Source organism: Gordionus sp. m RMFG-2023, chromosome 2 (assembly GCF_954871325.1).
Source record: "Gordionus sp. m RMFG-2023 chromosome 2, tfGorSpeb1-WG-v2, whole genome shotgun sequence".
Classification (NCBI taxonomy): domain Eukaryota; kingdom Metazoa; phylum Nematomorpha; class Gordioida; order Chordodea; family Parachordodidae; genus Gordionus; species Gordionus sp. m RMFG-2023.
In genome coordinates this window covers 23,327,937-23,350,177 of record NC_088776.1, presented here as the reverse complement: position 1 = coordinate 23,350,177, position 22,241 = coordinate 23,327,937, and the positions used below count along the sequence as shown (strand labels likewise).

The 22,241-nt window shown below is 25.9% G+C and overlaps 1 protein-coding gene across 1 annotated transcript; it reads right to left on the bottom strand.

Annotated features, from left to right (window-relative positions):
- Nucleotides 1-283: 283 nt before the first annotated feature.
- Nucleotides 284-21,048, bottom strand: LOC135923147 (F-actin-capping protein subunit beta-like). The gene is made up of 7 exons (XM_065457737.1): nt 20,911-21,048; nt 20,744-20,865; nt 13,646-13,759; nt 13,426-13,570; nt 7,240-7,356; nt 7,092-7,157; nt 284-817 (listed from the first exon to the last, which is right to left on the bottom strand). The coding sequence occupies exons 1-7, from the start codon at nt 20,998-21,000 to the stop codon at nt 653-655; spliced, it is 819 nt and encodes a 272-aa protein (XP_065313809.1). The 5' UTR covers nt 21,001-21,048; the 3' UTR covers nt 284-652.
- Between the last annotated feature and the right edge of the window lie 1,193 nt (nt 21,049-22,241).

Genomic DNA, 22,241 nt, shown 5'->3' with positions numbered 1-22,241 from the left:
CTGTACCTGTGTCTGATTATAATCAGTGTAGGTAAATAGGTGGTTTGCATATATCTATTTTGAGCTTTAAGTTAATATGTTATATCTCAAATGGATTTAAGCTTATAAAAGGTATGCGATGCCAGAACTTTATTTAATATTTGTCATATTATTTTTTAAGTATAATTAAATATTAACCATTATAATCCATTTTTAATTCGTAATAGAATAAATTTTATTAAATTAATACATATATGCAATATTTGTTTAAACAAATAATTATTGAAAAATACTGATTCAACATAATAAACCGATAATGGCCTTTAAAGGTAATTTGTACAACAATTTCCTATTAACAACAATAAATTGTTAAATTGGTTATAAGATTATAGATATGAAAAACGAATTTATTATTTAAAACTGGAGCGTTCTAGTGACCGAGCGTTTCTATGTTAATTTAAGCAATATTTGAAGATTACCATTGAATGGCTCAAGTGCCCCAATTATGCCTAAATTGACGCTTGGAACTTAAAAAAACCATTTTATTATATTCTTTGGTTTATTTATACATTAGTACAAAACTGGAAGTTTTCAATTATACTACTATAAAAATATAAAATAATTGAAAGTTATGTTGGAAAAGTAAAAAAAAATTAATGTATGTATATAGAGTTCATAAAGCTTCTCGTTTTTTAATAGCGGAAGTCAGATCATCCCTCAAGGCTTCTTTATCTTTTTCGATTGCGATTTTGTTGACATTTCTAAGCGCATTTACGATATCCATAGTTTTACCAAAATAAACTTCGTTCAAAGTATTTCTAATTTTATTTTCCATTTCCTTGGATTAGAATGTTAAATAATTAAAATAAATAATCATTTTTTAAACGTTACGTATGCAGCCTTTCTATGTATAATATGTAAGTTATCATATTTGAAATGTTTGATATTTTAATACCTCAGAATTATAAAATTTAATATTTATAAGCATAACTTCGTTATATTAGGCCCGGATCATAAAAGAAACCTTCATTTTAATTGTTCATACTGTTGAAACATGTAAAAATTAAAGCATAGTTATTTATACATAAAACAAAATAAGATAGAGAAAAAAATATATTAAAAAAACAAATTAACTTTGGATGTACCGATATTTTTATTGGATCGGGCCGATATTTCACCCATTTTAAATATCGGTTATCGGCCAATAAAATAAAATTTTCCGATCCGATCCGATATAAAATGGCGTCTTTAACAAAAATAAAATGTTATAAAAAAAGTTATATCTAAAATCATTTATTTATATATAAAATCAAATTAAATAATTAATTAATAAACATTCTGCCATATTATTATTTTTTTGGGCATTCTGTTTATAAAAGTGTGCAATAATCTCTTCAGAATCTGTTTTTAGTGAAGCTGGTGATATTGATAGTTACCATACCATCGCTGTAGGCCAGGCGCGTACGCAGGAATTTGGTCTAGGGGGGGGATAATAAAATTTTTTAAGAAATATTATTGTTTTTAAAAATATCAAGCATACATTTATTAGGACTAATAACTATTTCTTATACACAATTTTAAATTAATGTGAATTATAAAAAAATTATATGTAAAGAATCACTTAAATGACCCAAAATAGAAATTTGAATTTTTTGAGCTTTAAAATTTATATATAAAGTATAAAAAATTTAAATGTTAGAAATATAAATTAATACACAAAAAGCTTAAGGAATAATTGTATTTTGTATGTTATAATTTACAATGTAAAATCCAATCTTCGTTGGGATTGAGCTATTTTTTCAATTATCTCATCCTTGCTTGTTGTCAAATGCATATGAATATTCAAAAGATCCAAACCTTTCAATCTACTTTCAAAAGTTGTACTTCTTGGTATGTTTTTCAGAGACCTGCAGGCCCGGCCCCCAAGCCGGATCGTATTGCCGGGTCCGAAATTTTTAAAAAAAAACACCAGGGCTGAGCCTGAATTTTAAAAAAAAAACATCTAGGCCGGGCCTGAAAATTTTTTTAAAAAAATATCCAAGCCGGACTGTATATTTTAAAACAGCCTATATTTGAAATCGTTATTATTAGCTATAAAAATCAAAAATAATAATTTATTTTTAAAAAATCCAGGTCGGGCCTGAAAATTTTATTTTAAAAAAGGCCGGGTCGGGCCTGAAAATTGAGCTTAGCCGTAAAAATCTTTAAAAAAATCCGGGTCGTGCCCTGCAAATGGTACCTTTGCAGGGCTCTGTTATTCTTCTTAAAAAAGAGAATGTTCTCTCATTAGTTTACTATTGGGAAGAGTTGCTAAAACCCTTTTAATACATTGGGAATATAATCTAAAATGTGTTTAAAATAATGCAGAGCATCCATAGCATTTTTTGGGACTGTATCAACCATAGTTAATCTTATAAACATAGTTAATCAGTTAATAAGGCATCATAAGATACTTTAACATCTTCATGATAAAAATCCAACAAATATTTTTTTTCTATCACCATCTGAAAAAGGTTGGAAAGGCTTTTATGAAAATAATATTTGCAGATTGGTAAGTGCTGCATAATGAATTAAAAACCATTCATTTATTTGGTTTATAAATGTATTTGTATCTAAGATATACTCTTCTACTGATCCTATATTAATGTTTTAACTATGAGCTTGCCTTGCTGCAAGTCGAGTGAGACAAATATTAAACACGTAAACCTCTGCTTTTGACTTAACAGTAACACATAAAATATGAAATTCTTCATAAACATTAGCCCTAATTTCCTTGAATTCTAATAAAATGCTCTCCGCTATTCTCATCTTCTTAATCAAGTTATCATGTTTTTGAAAAGTAATACATAAAATAGTTGTACATTCTAATGAGAAAAAAAATTTGGAATAAGCATTGAATCCAATAATTTTCTTGCTTCTAAGGAAAAATTTCTTTCAGGCCATTGTGATATGTCAGTAATAGCAAATAATCGGCTCTTCTAACTCCATAAAAGCTGTTACTGCTTTGATGGTGGAGACTCTATCTCGTAGGACAAGGTTGCAATTTCTTTCTCCCTGTTGGACAATTTCAGAATAATTATTATTTGACTAGAAATTTAAAAATGGTAGATAAATATTACGCCACTAAAAATTTGAAAATAATAAGATAATATTACGTCGGAGAACTTTAAATCGAAATTAATTGATAAACTTAGTGATGAATGTGATAATAAATGTAATTAAATATATATTTAATATGAGATAGGAATAAATATACAAATATAAATTAATATAGTACTATGTAAATTTAATTCAAAACATTTCCATATTTATTAATTTATTTGAAAATAAAATTATTTGACTTGTAAAAAGTTGTTAAAATAACATATTTATAAATTCTTATCAATTTTTACAAGTTAAAATTCTTATTTACAAACGAATTAAAAAATATTGAAATGTTTTAAATTAAATCTGCACAACATTCTAAACAAAAATATTTTTGAAAAATATATCCGGCATCTTCATTTTTTGGCTTTGGGGGGGGGAGGTATTTGTCCCCCTGTCCCCCCTCCCGCTGCGTACGCCAATGCTGTAGGCTGACCTCTGATAAATTGGAAATTTTGGTATTCCTAAAAAGAAATCTTCGCTATATTAATGTTAAATAAATATTTATTTCAAATTTCATAATATAATTGTTTATTACTTAATATGTATATAGATTAATGTTATTACTTATTATATAAAAGTGATTTAACAATAAAAATATTTTATATACTTTTAGAATTGCAATTGAATTGAATATAAACTATAACTGATCATTATAATATATGTAAATAACATAAGTTGTGACAGTGCGTATCCAGGATTTTCTTATAGGGGGGGAAAATTTTTTTGGAGCTATTCTATTAAATTATGAATAATTTAATAATAATTATATTTCTATTTTTAACTATTATTTACTAATTCGTGCTTATGGATAGGATATTACAAGCCTCTTTTTTATTATTTCAAGTTAGGTATATTATATTTAATAAACTTTTTTTAAATGTAAAGGTTTATTTATATGTAAAGTTGAAATAAAGTGTAATGTCATTTTTTTTATAAAATTTGCTTTAAAAACTAGCCTCAGCTTAAATTCTCATACAATATAAGTAGAATATAATTTTTTTTATTGAAAATACTAATAGTAGTTTAAAATATTGACTAGAAAATAATTAAATTAACAAGTTTTTTTTAACTTCTTATCAAATACAAGATTTTTAATTATTTCGTTTGTCTTTGGAACCAAATCTCTGTGTATATTTAGCAGAGCTAACCCATTTAGCCGAGATTCAGTACTTCGTAAATATGTTTTCAACCTTCTCAAGTTGGAAAAAGTCCTTTCATTCGTACATGTTGTAATAGGCAAACATGCAAGAATATAAAACAACTTCGAAATATTAGGAAATTGAGCCATGGTTTCTTTACACCGATTGAGCGCATCAATAGCATGCTCAGGTAAAAAAGCTAAACAAATATTTATACCACAATTCGAATTCACTGATTAAATTTATTTCAGTATCAATCTCATAGGAATAAAATTTTTCTAAATATTTAATTTTACCAATAGTGGCATTAGAAAATGAAGAAGGATCTTTGGGTAATAAAACTTGAAGATTGCTAAAGACTTGTTTTTTTATCTAAAACCCGTACTTTTATTTGCTATAAAAAAGTATCTAAGAATGGGATGAAAATGGATATTTTAGAATATTCTTCAGTTGAGCCAATATTTATTTTCATCTCAAAAATGGCCTAGGTGCTAGACGAGGTTTAATTAGTATTATATCATAAAATTTAGTCTTCGATTCAACGTCTAGATAAATATTATGAAAATATTTATCTACATTCATTCTTATTGTATCTACCTGTTCATGTATATTTTCCGCCAAATCAATAACTTGAACCAAATCTAAATTTGGTTTTTGTAAATTTCTACAAAGTAGTGAGCTAAAAATAATTTATTGATGCAACTAGCAGCAATGATAAACTCTGATTGATCAATTGAATTCAAAAATGATATCGCTGCTAACGACACATTACTTTTTTTCATGCTCAGCCTTATTTATAAATTATCGTTTGATTTCAATCTCTTTGACTAAATATTTTTACATTTTATTAATATTTTTGAATAATATGTTGGAAAATTGATATTCAAATATTTGTAAAATTTTGATTTGTGGGGGGGGGGGTCTGAGGGGTGGGGGTAAAATTTTTATTAGCTTAAAATGATATTTATGAAAATAGTCAAATTTGCGATGGGGGGGGGAAATTCCCCCTTTACCCCCCATTGGTTACGCGCCTGAGTTGTGATATAGTTAAATTATTGTTATACTAATAAAAAGTATATTAAAAATTAAAACCGTTGTATCTTTACAGAATACAAAATTAGATATGATATAGGATGGGTAATTGGATATCAATTTAATATCGAGAATATCGGATCGGCCTCCAAAAAGTGATATCGGTAGTCGGTACACTTCTAAAATTAACTAATTTAATTAAGAACAAGCAAATTTATTTAAATATGTAACTTATATAAACGGCGAGTAGCAGTGGCTCCTAAAACAGGGGGGGGGGAGGAATTAAAGCAATTGCTTCATAATGAGGGATACACACCTTTAAGTATGAAAATACAACCACTATGATGGGGGTGTTTTTAATTATCACAAAATTTTAAATTTTCATAAAAAAGAATGTTTTTGCGCATTTCAATTTCTCATATTGTTTTTCCTTCATAACCGAAAAAAGCCGTTCAAAAAATTATTATATAAAGCATGAGAGGATCCAATAGAATGAGAATGCTTTAGTGATCTGCATCGGGCCTAATTTTTCAAGACCGGCGCGAAATTTTTTTTAAAAAGTTATGCCAGCTCCGAACCCGAAATTTTTTTAAAAATATTAGGCCTGGCCCGGCCAGAACCTGATTATTTTAAATATAATTAGGCCCGAGCCCGACCCGAAGCCCGTTCGAGCCGGGCCAAATTCGGGCCGGGCCTAACTTTGCAGATCTCTAGCTTGGATACCTTTCTTAGTTTTGGGGATTTAAGCGTCGAACAAGTGATATGTAAACTAAAAAATATATAATTGCTTAATAAACCATTGCGCATCCAAAAATATAAGGGATAATAATGAGCAGAGAAAAAACACGGAAATTTCAATTTTAGCGAGATAAAAAAATCAAAAATATTACAAGAAACAAAATAGCAAGGTAGTATTTTTGTTAAATATATAATATTAGTGTCTAGTTCTACTAATCTCAAAGGGTATTAAGCAGGATTTAAGAAAAAAAGAAGTAAACTCCTCTCTGCCTGCTATTTAAAAAATTATCTACTTACTTCTTTTTATCATTGCCGTTTTTAGATTTTTTGTATAGTATTCAACATTTATTATATAATATATCGTTCGTTAAATATTTTTTAAACATAGTCAGCCCCGTGTCGGGATTAAAAAGATTCGGGCAGGGCACAGGATAAAAAATAAAATATAAATGTTTTCGCTTTTGTATAAGGTGTTTTCGCTTTTGTATAAGGTGTTTTTATTTTATTTAACATTCATAAAAATGCGTTTAATTTATATTTTTCAATTAAAAATTTTGGGCCTGGCCAAAAATTAAATTTTAAGGCCAAACTAAAAGTTAATAAAAATTAGGGGCCGGGTCAAAAAAAAATTGAAATAAGAGAGCTTTGGTTTGAAATACCGATATATAATAAAATTTTATTTTCGTAATAATAATTAAAGTCTAATATAAATAAGATCCATATATATATATATAATATATAAATGAATCTACAACAAAATGATAAAATTATTAAAATGGTCAAAGATAATTAAAAAAATATATCGATTTTCAAATCAAATATATTTAAAAAAATGCAGTTAGTTACTTATATTTCTTCTTAAATCTCTTGTTATTTCAATTACTAATTTTATAAAAATAGTGTGGATGCTAAATGTATCTTAATCTTTTGATATTTATAAATTTTAAATAAATAAAATAAAACTATAAAAAATTTTAATGGCAAAGTCGTCAGCGAGTTTACTATAACGAGGTTATACTTTATTTATAAAAAATATATATGATATTAATGAATAACTTCAATTATCCTGCCCATGTTAACAATATGATAGGTATAATCCGGTACAGGAGCATCACTTTCCATCTAATAAATAACAAGGTATATCATATTGTAAATATAATCAAATGAAGAAAAAATATGCAAATAGGTTTTTATAATATATAACCTGTCTAGTTAAACTGCCTCCTAAGATTACAGTTCCACTATCCTCCTTACTTGTTTGAAGCCATAGCATCACAGTAGAAGTGAGTTTATATTTAGCTGATTGAAGCTTTGGTTTTTCCTAAGTAACACATTAAAATATATCATGTATGCTATTATTACAACAGCATGTATAAATTAAATCTCTATTTGACCTGATCACCCAATATTGATTCGGCATTATCAGAAAGGTTTTGGGTAAAAATGAAAAAATATTGGATTGGTAAAAAAAAATTTGATAATTTTACCATATATTGGTAATATATGAAGGTAATGTTTAGAAAAAGGGAAACAAGTAATACTGGGAATTATAAATCTTTCATTCGTTTTTCAATAATTTAATTTGAATAAAAAAGATTCAATGAATTTTTTTAATTATTTCTTAGAAAAGGATGTTTTGTTATTAGTGATTATATATATTAAAAATCTAATAAACCTTCTACATATTTTAGATTAGTAGGTGTAATGTAATAACTTTAAATAAATTGTATTTTGTTTAAGGATACAATTTATGCTAATTGATTGATTATCCTAAATGTACTTTCGATGAAGATATAAATATTATTGATAAATTTAAATTATCTTTTGATCAGGGTTTCGAACCGTTAAGTATAGCGGTTCGGTTCGTTTCGGTTTTTAGTTTAAAATTTATAGGTTTTGTTCCATTTCGGTTTTTTGAAAAAATTCATATCGGTTCCGTTTATAACGGTTCTTTTCGGTTTGTTCCGGTTTTTATAACCATATATATTAATCTTAGAGAAAAATCTTTTTAATTTATATTTTTATAATTTCTTATTTATTTTAACCATGATAATCTAATAGATATTTTTATTAAACTTAGTAAATATACATTAGACAAATTAATTTTTATTTATTTCATAAATAAAGAAGATTAACAAACATGCACAAATACAATGAAGAATAAAATAACGCATAAATATAATGAAATTTATACTATTTATGTTTAATAAGAGAATTAGAACGGATTAAAATATTTTCTAATATTTCAGGATTTAATTTAGTTCTCTGAGCAGAGAGCATAATCTAAAGCTAAAAAAAATGCTCTTTCTAAGGATACCTGCGTAGCTGGAACTGCTAGCACAGTTATAGCTAACTTATAAAGTTATGACATGCTGTTCTTTACATTTTCCCAATAGTTCAAAAGATTAGTATCTTTTTCTAATCTCTATATATTATCAGATGACCGAATTTTATATTCTATTTCTATACATTTATAATAATTTTCTATGCCCTGAGAATTATTCTTATTAAGGCTTTAATGCGATTTTAATAAATCTTCAAAATCAACATCTAAATTATCTTTCGAATGTGAACACGTAGGCGTAGTATCTAGAATTTCAATATTATGATTATTTAAATTTTGTAAAGTTCCAAGTTTTAGAAAAATGTTTTTTGGCAATCTCTTTTTAGATTATATCTTATCTAATTAACTGATAATTTGCCTAATCTCTATTAAAATTTGAAAAGAAATCACGAATTTAAAAATTGCCCCCAAGGAAAATTCAAATTTAGGTTAATAATTTAAAATTAATAATTTTTTTAAAACCGTTTTGAACCGATTTAAAATATTTAAAACAGTTTGGTTAGCTCTTTTTATATTTTCTTTATAAAGGTGGTTACGGTTCAGAAAATTTTAACGGTTCATTCCAGTTTGGCGGTTGAGTTCGAAACCTTCCTAATCTTCACCACATTGGCTACGATTAAGTTTAAGAGACGTATTAAAAAGTGACGAAGGATATTATACTATGTCTAACGAAAACTCGAAGATAGTTTAAAAGAAAAACGAAGAAACATTAACATCTAGTCAATTCCATATTCCAGAATTCTTTAAATCGAAAGATATTCATGACTATATACATAATTTAGAATTCATGATTAAAGTAAAAAATATTGTCGATCATAATTAAAAAAATATATTTGTTACAAGCGGTACGGATAACTTAATTAAAATAAAAAATTTCCATTATCCAATTAACTTTACTTGATAGTTTGGAGAAAATATATAAGGATATCTCTAGTATTTTCCTGCATCGAAATAATTTTTATCCTTAAAAAAAGGCGGAGAAACTATTATAGATTTTTCGATCAAAAAAAGTATTTCCTCACTCTGTAATAATTGCCTATTGATGAACTTTTAAGAGATATTTTTATCTTAGAAGTAGATCTTCCCGAGTTGGATAAAGATCTTCGGTAAACATATACCGAAGGCTACATCACTTTTGAAGAGATACTGTGCGTTTAGCGATCGCGCTTTCTTCCTTGGAAAAGGAAACTCAGGTAGAAGATAACAAAATCATTAAACATAAACAGGCGCAAAGTTTCAAAAACAAGTATTTTAGGAATAATAGTTATAATAACGGTAATAAATATAAATAATAATAGTAATAATGCCAACAAATTCAATCAATAATTATATTCCTAATAATTATAAATCTAGTTCTAAACCTAACTTCTTACCAAAACAAGTCATATGCTTTCGATGCGGCAAGGTAAACACATAGCAAAGATTATAGAACTCATGTTGATTCTACCACGGACACCTCGCCTGTCGTTTCCTAATAAAACTACCATTGATGCGAAGAATAATTGTGTATGGTTTACAATGGAATTCGATACGGTGTTACGTGCAGTGTGATAGATGAAGTTGCCTGGAGACGTATTGGTAGACCACTATCGCCTGCGTATAAACTAGTGGTTATAACAATATCAAAATCGAGAGATGGGTAAATGTACAGCTGTCGAAGCAAAAACATTTCTAAATTTTTACCTATTTGAGTAGTTAAAAAAGAGATTTCCTTATTTTTGGAATGTTTTCTTAGAGAATTCGATATAAAGCTTCCGAAAGAAGTTCGGAATAATATATATGAATGTTCCCACTTTAAATAGTATTGCATCGAAATTTCCTCAAGTTTCTTAAAAAAAATTAGAAAGAAATAATACTCCAACAAGCAGTTATCCGCATATAACTGAACACTACCGATAGCTTTACCAACAAGAAGAGTTCCATTTCCACGGCGTCAAACCGTTGAGCTGAGTTGGAGAGAATTTTAAACGAAGGCGCTATCGAAAAGGTGGACCCAACAACAACTCCAATCACTTGGGCTAAGTCAACAGTGGTTAATAAAGAAATCATGTGCCGTGCGGATATGCGGAGATTTTCATTTAACAATCAACAAATATTTGGCCATAGATAACGATTTACTACCAATTTTCGTCGACCTGACAAATAGGTTCGAGGGTGGCAAAATATTTTCCATAATCTATTTAAGGGATGCATTTTACAATTCAGAGTTAATCAAGAATGAGGACCTTTTAGTAATTCCGATTCATGTCCGTTATTACCAAGATGTAAGAATCCCTTTTGGGTTGACTAGGGCTCCGATAATATTTCAGTGCTCTATGCAAAACCTATTAAAGAAAATACCTATGGTTAGTGTATTTTTAGACGACGAAAGAATTGCGGGCGAGAATAATTTTGATCATGTAGATAATTTAGAAGTATTAAGAAGATTTGATAAGGCTGGACTGACAACGACGACCGATAAAATTAAAAATGAAGAAAAAAGTCAGTTACTTATTTGAGAATTCAGAATTCACCCTACAGAAGATATTATTATTGCCATAAAAAATTGTAAAACACAGTCAGATGTGAAAGTTTTACGTTCATTTCTTGAAATGGTGAATTACCATGAGTCGTATATATAAAATTTACATTCTATTTGTGCGCCTCAAACAGACTAAAGAGTAAAAATGTTAGTTGATAGGTCAGTTTAATATATTGAAATATTTAATAAAGTTAAAAATATATTATCAAAAGAGGATACAATAATTCCTTATTCAGGCGATATTCTTGTCGTGATTTCTTGTGACGCTTCCAAAGATGGTGTAGATGTTATTGCACACCGATTTCTTATTCGCCAGGAATTGCTTACGCATCGAGGACATTTCGGTGGCTGAAAAGAATTACTCCATCATTGATCGGGAGGTGATCATGTTCGCTATCGAGAAATTCCATCAATATTGTTATGGAAGACATTTTATATTAGTGGATCATAAACCTTTAAAATATATCTTATGTGATAAAAGAGACCTAACTAAAATAACAAATTACCGTTTAATATGGTGGGCGGCGAAGTTATTAAATTACGGCTATGAGATAATTCATAGACCTGGCAATCAAAACAAATGCAGATGCTCTGTCCTGTTTGGAAGTAGAAAGAAAAAACCAATGATGTTACAAAAAAATTTGAAGGTGAAATCAAGAATTAATAAAAATTAATTAAATGGAAAAATTATCTTTCACTCGCAATAAAGTCAAGTGAAACGAGCATTGATAACAATATGATGAAAGAGATTATAAATTAATTAAAAATCATTGTATATTGATAATACAAATAATTATTTGGAGATTTTATGAAAATTTATTTTTCTTAAAGATAATATTTCGTTCGAAAAAGGATTATTATTTTATAATGGTAGGATTATTATCCCTGATAATCTAAAAAGGGAGATTTTGAATGTTATTCTTCAAGGACATCCTGGAATAGTGGGGATGAAATCATTATATAGATACTATGTTTTTTGGATGAATCTTGAAAGTGATGTTGAAGAGTTCTTCCCGGTCTTCCTTCTTGACAACTCTTGCAGCATTCAGAGAAGTGCCGTTGTAGAATTGGAACATTCTTACCCGACCTTGGGAACGAATACACATTGACACATTGATTTGACAGGCCCCGAATCTGGAAAATTATGGTTAATTTGCATAGAAGCTTTGACCAAATGGGTAGATGTTGCAATTTTAACACATATTAATTCGGAGGTAATAAATAATCTGCGTAATTATTTCACTAGATGTGGGTTATCTCGTTACATTGTTTCAGATAACGGTACTTACTTTACTAGATCTGAATTCAAAATGTTTCTTTTTAAAAACAACATAAAATAGATCCATATAGCCTTAAATTGAATGGTTTGGCTGAGCGTTATATACGTACGATAAAAAAGCGTTTCTATGCTTGAAGGAGATGTGGGACTCCGGACCAGTTAAATTTAGCGAATGTTTTAATTACTCACCGAAATACTACTTAAGACAACTACCGGTAAATCTCCTACTGAAATGTTTTGAAGGCTGCTCAGGATGAGGTTAAATCTGTGGAAACTATCTACGAGAGAAAAGACTGAAAATATATTATGGAAACAAAAATATTATGATAGGAACGTTGAGCCCGGTGAATTTGAAGAGAAGCAAAAGGTTTGGGTAGAAAACCAAAGGACTGTGGGATGGCATACAGTGGTTCAACGGTAAAGTGTGATATTGTATTATATTGAGTCTGAGTGTATTGTAAAAAACAAGCATGCCGACCAACTGAGGGATGCTCATGTACAATAAGGAAATAAATACCTATAACAATGACGGAAGATTTGGACTATGTAGAACATAATGGAAATACAACTGTTAAAAAAAGAGTTACGAATACCTTGCTATGTCATCATGACAAAAAAAATTTTAGTGGGGAGAGTAATGTATTAACTTTAAATAAATTGTATTTTGTTTAAGGATAGAATTTTTAATAATTGATTGATTATCGTAAATGTACTTAAAATAGATATATAAACTTATTATTGTTAAATTAAATTATCTTTTAATTTTTTCATTTTGTTAAAATAAAATTTTATTTTATTCTTATATAACCTTTTATATCTTAAACATCAAAGTAGACAACTTAAAATTAAATGTATTAAACGTATGTAATGTGATTTGATATCCATTTTGATGAATTCCCTATAATATAATAAGAAAATATCCTTTATATAATAAATTTGTAGAGACATAGATTTCGCCAAAATATTTTGTTCTAATTACAAATTAGGTAAACTTTATATCTGAGGACTGCTTCGGTATTACTCAAACAAAATTTAAAAAATATTAAACCAAAAGGAAAGCAAGGTTAGGCTGTTACTTTAAAAAAATTAAGGTTACCATTATTCAAAGAAACAATATAACAGTTAAATAATCACCATTCTCAATACTACTCGACTCGCTTTCCTGTAAAATTGGAAAATGAGGTAAAATAAAGTCATCATATACCAAGGATATTGATTATTTAAAAATAATTATCAACTAGTGTACCTGTATTTCTATAACATGAATTGAGTCCCAGCATCCCATATTATGTTGGAAATTAGTTCCTGTTTTTTTTATTAGTATGGCACCTGCAAAAGATTGAGATTCAAGTTCCCATAAATAAACAGATGATATGCCTCCATCAAAATACCTAATAATATAATATATATAATGTTTTTATATTTATTTTATTTTTAATAAAAATTTTGAAAAAAAGTATACTAACATTTCCTTATAAACTTCAAAAGCTTGATTTGCAACAATTTCAAGTTCTCTTAGTTTATCAGATGGTAAGGTTCCATCAGCCAATGCAGGAGTATATGTATTAGACCAAGGAGATCTTCAAAAATCAATACGATTTAATAATAAATTTGTAAAATCGACATAATAAATTTGTAAAATCGACATAATAAATTTGTAAAATCGACAATATATTAACCATTTTTTATTTTGATTATATTTCTAATAATCAATATTAAATTTTTTTAAATATAATCTAAACAAAAGGTGTAGATAAATTAATAAAAAATGATCAATAGCTAAATAAGTTTCATAATAATTGTTATAAAGAATAAAATCCTTATAAAATCTTAATTATTATATATCATTTTCCTGAATTACGCAATATGATTAGTGTTGTTAAGGTAACTAGTTACATAAAAAAAATAGCTGTAATTATTTACTTTAAATATTAACAAAAATTTATTAAAATTGTGATAGCGTCTGATTAATTATTTAATTGACTGTATTATGTCCATCATGATTTGAGAAAAAAAATAAAAAATTTTGTCTTAGCAATTTAATAATTTTTTTCAATGATATAAGTCATGTCCATCATGATTTGAGAAAAAAAATAAAAAATTTTGTCTTAGCAATTTAATAATTTTTTTCAATGATATAAGTCTAATATGCTCCAAAATTTTATATTAGAAATAAGTGAAATACAATCTTATTTTTTTAATCTGTCAAAAAAGCATATTTCAATTAAATAAGAAAAATTATATGCTGTGAGGATAATAAACAATTTTATATTTATACTTGAACAGAATATTCATAAAACATAAGGAAAAAACTATTTATAGAGCAAGTCTAGTCCTAAAAAAAATTTAAAATAAAGGTCCAAATCAGAGAACTAAAAGGCTAGACCCATTTCAGCTGGTTAATATTTTTTGCACAAGTTGCCCAGTCAATTATTATAATGTTTGTCCAGCCTATCTGAGTTCAACCAGTTCATTAAAATTTTACAAGAAATTGGCCCAGCCTGTTAAAATTTTACAAAAGCCTAATTATTGTACAAATTTTACACAATCATATTTATATAATCTAATTGTTTCTCAATGTAAATTAAGGTTATATCTCTCCTCTATGGCTATTTCTACAACAACCATTTTATAAATCAATTTTGATATTTCATTAAATTAATTAATTAATTAAAGTTTTAAAATTTTTTGATGATATTTATACATTTTTTATATTGTATATTTAAAAAAAATTATAATTTAAATTGATTGACAAAGATAACAAATACAAATTGATGAATTCCAATATCATAAAAAAATGTATAAATAAATTAATTAATTTTTTGTAAATTTGCAATATTATTTATAGATTAGAATTTTAGCTAGTCAGTTTATAAAATACAGAAAAATAGGCATATTATTTACAAATAACAAAATTTTCTCTTGAAATTCAAAAAAAAATATTAAAATTTTAATTATTTGTTATGCAACAAGTAGTTGGCCTGACCCATTAAATTTATTTCCTATTATAATTTTTTAATTTTGTGAGTCAAGGTTTTGACTTCTAATCTTTATTGTTAATTTATAATTGGATCATATCATAAAAAACTTGTTAAATTTTTCTTGAATATAATATCTATTTTATAAATTTTGTATTTTAAAATACAAAGAAATAACAAATAAGTATATTATGGCATTAATAAAATATAAGCATAAAATTCAAAAAATTAATTAAAATTTTAATCCCTATTCCTTAAAAAATTATAGGACAGCATGATATTTTATTGATTTTAAGGCAAGTCTTGGAATTAAATTTTAATATATTTTTTAAATTTTAACTTATATTTTATTAATGCCATAATATACTTATTTCATTGTATTTTAAAATACAAAATTTATAAAATAGATAGTATATTCATGAAAAATTTAACAAGTTATTTATGATATTATTCAATTACAAATTAACAATAAAGATTAGAAGTCAAAACCCTGACTCACAAAATTAAAAAAAATTATAATGAAAAAATTATAGGACAGCAAGATATTTTATTGATTTTAAGGCAAGTCTGGGAATTAAAATGTTAACTTAGTCAAGCAGTTCTTAGAATGAAAAGAAATGTGGACATATCTGATCAATATTATTTTGTTCCAATAATCATGACCACTCTTACAACTTTAGATCTTCAATCTCAAAACCTTATCAAAAAACTGGGTCAACTAATTTTGGCAAAAAGAGAAGACCAAAAAGAAGAATTTTATCTTTATCAAAAATTTGCAATCCAGGTCATTAAATCAAATTTCCCTTGCCTTATTAACTCATTCCTCTCTTAATTGTGTTCAATTAAAATAATGCCACTTAATTTGTTATTTCTAATGCATCTTCTATAAAGGTTATTTCAATAAAAATATCACTCAAAAAATTGTTTGTTATTTCAAAGAATATTAATAAAATTATCAGAGATTTGAATGGCCTGAGCCAATTTTTTTATGTATGAATTGTCGTGCCTGGATTGTTATTTTTTGCATGAATTTCCCAGACCAACCCAAAAATTTTTTGCTCATCCTGACCTACTAATTTAAAAATGTCATTTGCCCAGTCTGGAGTATGACCTTTTGTTTGATACCAATTTTGAAAAGAGTTAATTGTTAAAGTATCCCATTCACTCCTGGTGTATTACCTATGATACTTAAATAAATTTAAAAATATTTTAAAAAAATAATTGTACATAAAAATAAATACCAATGTATCATAAAAATATATGAATCTTTCTATATATCATATTTTATAAATACCCAAATAGCATGTTTTTTTACACAAATTTATTATACCAATATTTCGAAAAATCATGTCAAGTCAAAATTCAAAAAGTTAAATAATATAAAAAATAAATAATTATTTATATTTTTGCTTAAATAATTAAAATCTTTATGTCTTTATGTATTGATTTTATGTTATAGATCTTAATATTAGATAGAAAAGAAATTTTCAGCAATATATTCAGAATATGATAATGATGATAAATTTCCTTTGTCATTTTTTCAGCAAAAGGTTTGGAGACATACTTCAGAGTTAATTTTTATTATAAGATTGATTGATTATATTTTATTTCTAGATTCAAGGATATGTCAGTGTATAATTAAGAATATTCCAATGCTTGTCAGAATATTTTAGCAAATATTTTATGGAACTAATTTATCAAACTGTAAGGCATATAACTAATATATGAAACTTTAAATAGGACAAGAGAAAGGTATCCTTTTAGATTTTATGATGTATGAAGGAAATGGAAATTTTACTGAATCTATTCAATATCCAACTCCTGATAAAATTGATGTTGGAGGTAGAATAGTTTTAAGATTATGTGATTTTACATTTAATACTTTCATATTTTTTGATAGATATTTTAATAGTTATTAATTAATAGAATGATTTAAGAAATGTCAGGACCAGGTCTGTTAAAGGTATCTAAACTTCTTACAGAAGTAGTATTCTCAATTGACCTATCTCTGAGTAAGGAATGTGGTTTAATTGATGTAAATCAGATAATGATATCTGCATCAACAAATGGTTTGATAATAGGCCAGTATACATGATCTCTATTATTTATGTATTAGAACCAATTGATTTTGTCAGCAATGGTTAAATGAAAAGTTATATTATGGTCAATTATCAATATTGTATCTTAAAATATGATAATATGGTTATCAAGAATAAAATAAAAATATGGAATATTCAGTTATTAATTACATCATTGATTTTTTGGAGGAGGCAGTGTGGCTATAGTATAAAAAGAACCGAGGCAAAGGATATATGGATTTTTATCAGTTAAATTCATGATAATATTCTTGACATTCATAGAGTGATGGTAAGATAAACCTAAAAGGAGAACAGTGGTTGTAATATCTAACCTGCCTTATAGGAAAGGTAAGAATCTTCATTTACCATAGTAGTGGATTAAATGACCAGACCCAAAGCAGACTCAAAACTTGTAATAAATAACCATTTATTAAATGTAAATATTGAGATATTTTTTATGTATTAATATAATAATAAATAATCAAATTGTTTTTTTTTTATTTTCATAATTAAAAAATTGTAACTCACATAATATCATATATGATATACCTCATATAATGTTTTCTATATATCATTTAAATAAATCATTAAAAATCTATTTTAGAATGTACCTTCTGACAATTTTATCAATTTTTTTGAAAAAAAAATTGTCATTTTGTTTCAGGTCTGAGTGGGGTATAATAAAAAAATATAAACATAAATCCTCATGAAATTAAATATAATCAGAGTTGCTAAAGTATCTAGATACTTAAAAATGTGGTATCTGTATCTAGATAGATTTTTTATTAAAGTATCTGTATCTAGATATTATTTTAGAGGTATCTGTATCTGTTTTTAGATACTTTTTAAGATACATTTTGATATACTTTTATTTAATGTTTTTTTATATAATAAATAAAAATACTTGAGTGTAAAATTTATTTTATTTCATATGAGAATATAAATTAATATTAATATATATATTAAAAAATTATATATATATATATGTAAAATATTAAAACTTATATATAAAAAAGAATATATAAATATTAATTAAATATTATGTCCAAGTTATCAATAACAAGCAAATTCTGATATTACAATCCATCTCAATGAATTTGCAATTTTTAATTGCAATGGAATTGGTATTTTATTTTATTCTATTATATTAATTTTTAAGATTAATATTGATGACGAAAATGACGACATTCCATGGCCAATTTATAGACCATATTATTTTAAAATCATATCTCAAAATAAAGAAAACAAATCTGTTAGTAAAATGTTTGCCATGTCCAAAAAATATGAAAATTTCAGTTGGCATTACCTCAACTTGCAACATTGTAAAACATTTAAGGGTATAGATACTAAATAAATGTTTACATTTTAAATTTTAAGAGAAAACATCAAACACTCTTAATCCAAATAAAAAAGGGGAAGGGGAAAAAATCTATTAAAGAAAATATTGAACTGGGCTCATTGTCTATTGATTTTTTTTCAAGAGACCTCAGACTTTAACCCAAACCATTTTAGATTATTTAATATCTGATTTTATTATAGATAGCATTCAGCCATTTTCAATAGTTGCAAATCCATCATTTATAGAAATGATCAAAACATTAGCTCCACAAAAAAATATAATTTGCAGACAGACAGTGGTTGCTAGAATTTCCCAAAGATGGGAGAATGAAAAGAAAGAAATCATTAAAAGTCTAATAGAACCATCGTTAATAATATGCACAACAGCAGATTGTTGGAGTGCCTATCGCCGGTAAACATATTTCCCAGCTCATTATTAAATTGAAAAATTTTAAACAAATGAACCTGAAATTTTGTTTACCACTCTTAAATGCCTTACTTAAAGGAATTGAAGATATGTAAATTAATAATAAATTAATCAGTATTTAATAATTCTAGGTTTATTGGGACAATTTTTGAAGATGAAAATATTTTGGCAACTATGCTTCATCCTTTTTTTAAACTAGATTAAACATGGTTGCAAATGGATGAAAATTTTAATAAAAAAAAAACAATTAATACAAAGATTGAGGAATCATCAAAGTCTTCAAATGAGTGCAAATTAACCTGTGGAAAAAAAATCAATAATTTAATATCCAATTTTTTTCAGTATACCACAGCAGGAGATATGATTGTTAATGATTTAAATTCTTAATCAACAAATTTTAAATAGTTTTTTCAAAAATGAATGCCAAGATTTCAGTATTTTTAAACAATATACTGATATAAAAATGTTAAACATTAAATATAACACCACAATCCCTTCCAGTGCCCTTGTTGAAAGACTTTTTAGTATAGCTAAAAATGTCTTTACATATAAACAAAGATGTCTTAAACCAAAATTTTGAAAATATTTTATTACTGAAATCTAATAATTATTTATAAACATTTATCATATATTATATTATTTTATTAATGATATATACAAATTATTTATATTAATCATATATTATATTAATAAAATCATTATTTTAGTTATATTTTGATAAATGTGATATCGAGTCAATAAATTTTTTAGATCATTTCATGAATTTTCACAATAGAATCCTAATTTAGGTTTATTCGAACCTTATCTAAGAGTATAATAAAAAATGTATCTATACCTAGATACATTTTAAATTGTATCTGTATCAAGATAACTTTTTAGAAGCTGTATCTAGATAAATTTTTAGACTATGTATCTGTATCTGATCCATTTAAAAAGTATCTTTTAGCAACTATGAATATTATATTGTAATATAGTTAGATTGAGTGTTACACCTCATTTACCATTTAAAAATAAATTGTACAAATATTTTAGCATAATTTTTTACGAGTTTTTCTATACGCCTAAGGTTAATATCTGCAAAATTTCATAGATTTCATATTATATGATTAGTCTTTTTAATGTTTCATTTTAACACCTTACTTCATGAGTCATATTTTACAATATAAATTTTGTATAGAAGATAAATAATTCCCCATTATTAATTTTTTTATAACAAATTATAAATATTTCAAGTTTATAGTGATTAAAAGATGCTTAGTAATTAATCAATTTATACAATACCATTTAAAATGGATTGTTTGAGTTTTGCATGAAATATATTAGCTCTCACTATTAAAATGTTGTAAGATGTGTGCAAAATTTTAACTTGGGATCTACAAACCCTTTTGATATATGTAATAAGTTGGCGAGAGAAAAAGACCCCATCTTAGCTTTACTATAGAAAATTAAAAAATTTAAATTTTTATTTAAGTTCCATTGATAGTAAATTGCAAATTAGCTTGTATAATAAAAAAAACTTTATCAAAAATGGTTAGTTATATAAATAATTTATAAATATAAATAATTACTTTGAAAAAACTTAACTTGTTATTTTTTAACGATGTAACTTGTTTTCAAAAAAAACTTTAACAGCACTAATGATTATTTCAATTTTATTAATGTTTTAATTTAATATATATTATATTGATCCTTTAATCACTATAAAAATAATTAAATTATTCATTTTTTTAAAAAAAATTTAACCTATAAGAGTCTCCATCCCTATTATAATCACAAAGCAAAAATTCTTTTCCTGATGTAGGATCTTTAGCTATTTTTAATGGTTGATCAACAGATGATAGAAGTTCTTCACATAGATGGGGGACCTTTGAAATAAGTAATAACATGGCTTAACGTTTAATATTTTATACTAAATCAATAAGATCGGATAAATTTTTTTCGACTTGTTGAGGCGGTAATCTTCTCATTAAATCAAGCGCCGATTCTAATTTTCTATCCATTCTCGTGTGTAAAAACTTACTTATACATTTTTGTTAAAAAGAACACATTTTTGAAATATATATAAATAGTTCGCTAGGTAAAAAGGTATATATATATTTTTTGTAATTATTAATTGATCATATTATGAACACTTTTGAAGAATGTAAAATATAATATACTAGATGATAACCCGTCAAGAATGACGTGGAATCAGAATTATCTTCTTTAATAAACGATTTTTATTTTGGAAAAACCCTCAGATGGCAGATTCAATAATTGTTGTCAAAAGGATATTTAAGGATTATTATAATAGATAGATCCAGCACATACATTTAATATACAGATTTTGATAGCCCGTCAAGAATGAAAAGGGAATAAGAATTTTCTTCTTTATTCAATGATGGATGAATAATAAATTTTACCTTTATTTGATGATAAATGAATCAGAAATTTTCTCGAAATAAATTGTAACTTGTATAATGTCATTAACACTTATAATGTTCTAGCAAGAATATATTTTTTATATTATAAATTACAAATACAAATGAATAAAAATTTAGTTGAAAAGATTTTTTATTGTGCATATTAATTAAAATTACTAACCATATACTTCATAACAATGTCGTCACGGGGGGGGGGGGGGGGGGGGGGTGGCAGGAGCTTGAGCCCCCTGAAAAATTTGAATAGTCCCCAAAAAAATTTTTTAATGGCTCCTTAATATCCCCCTGAACTAAAAATAAATTTTTTTGATAGCCCCCTTAATGATTTCTATTATAAATCTAATAAGTATTATATATAGATTTGATTTTATTATTTAAAAATTAATAGTGTAGTAAAGGAGTAATTTATTCTAATATTTTATTTACATATTATGTGTTATATTTGTCAGTTACTAATGATTATATATATGGAAATTTTATTAAAGCCAATTGTATAATTGGCGACGGAGAAAAGGAGCCATTTGGTTTTATCAAAAACTATGGAAAATTATTGGAAAATATCATTTCAATGGTAATAAACTATGGTATTATTTGGAAAATATATTAATAGTATATGAATTTATTATTATGCAATCTTGTCTTGAAATATGAATTATGAAAAACAATAATTGAGATTATACTATGAAATTCCAGAAGAATGAATGCACACAATTATACATGAAAAGGATAACTGATAGAACCTGGCTTATTTTGACATTGTGAAAATGGATACTGATAAATATACCTGACTAATTAAGATCATAGATATAAGGATGTTGGGC

Excerpts from the sequence above, each read along its gene's own strand:
- LOC135923147 (XM_065457737.1), bottom strand. The coding sequence starts at position 21,000 with ATGGATAGAAAATTAGAATCGGCGCTTGATTTAATGAGAAGATTACCG. Across the intron at positions 7,357-13,425 it reads TTCATGTTATAGAAATACAG|GAAAAACCAAAGCTTCAATC; the intron begins GTACACTAGTTG and ends TGTGTTACTTAG. Across the intron at positions 818-7,091 it reads ACATGGGCAGGATAATTGAA|GAAATGGAAAATAAAATTAG; the intron begins GTTATTCATTAA and ends TTCTAATCCAAG.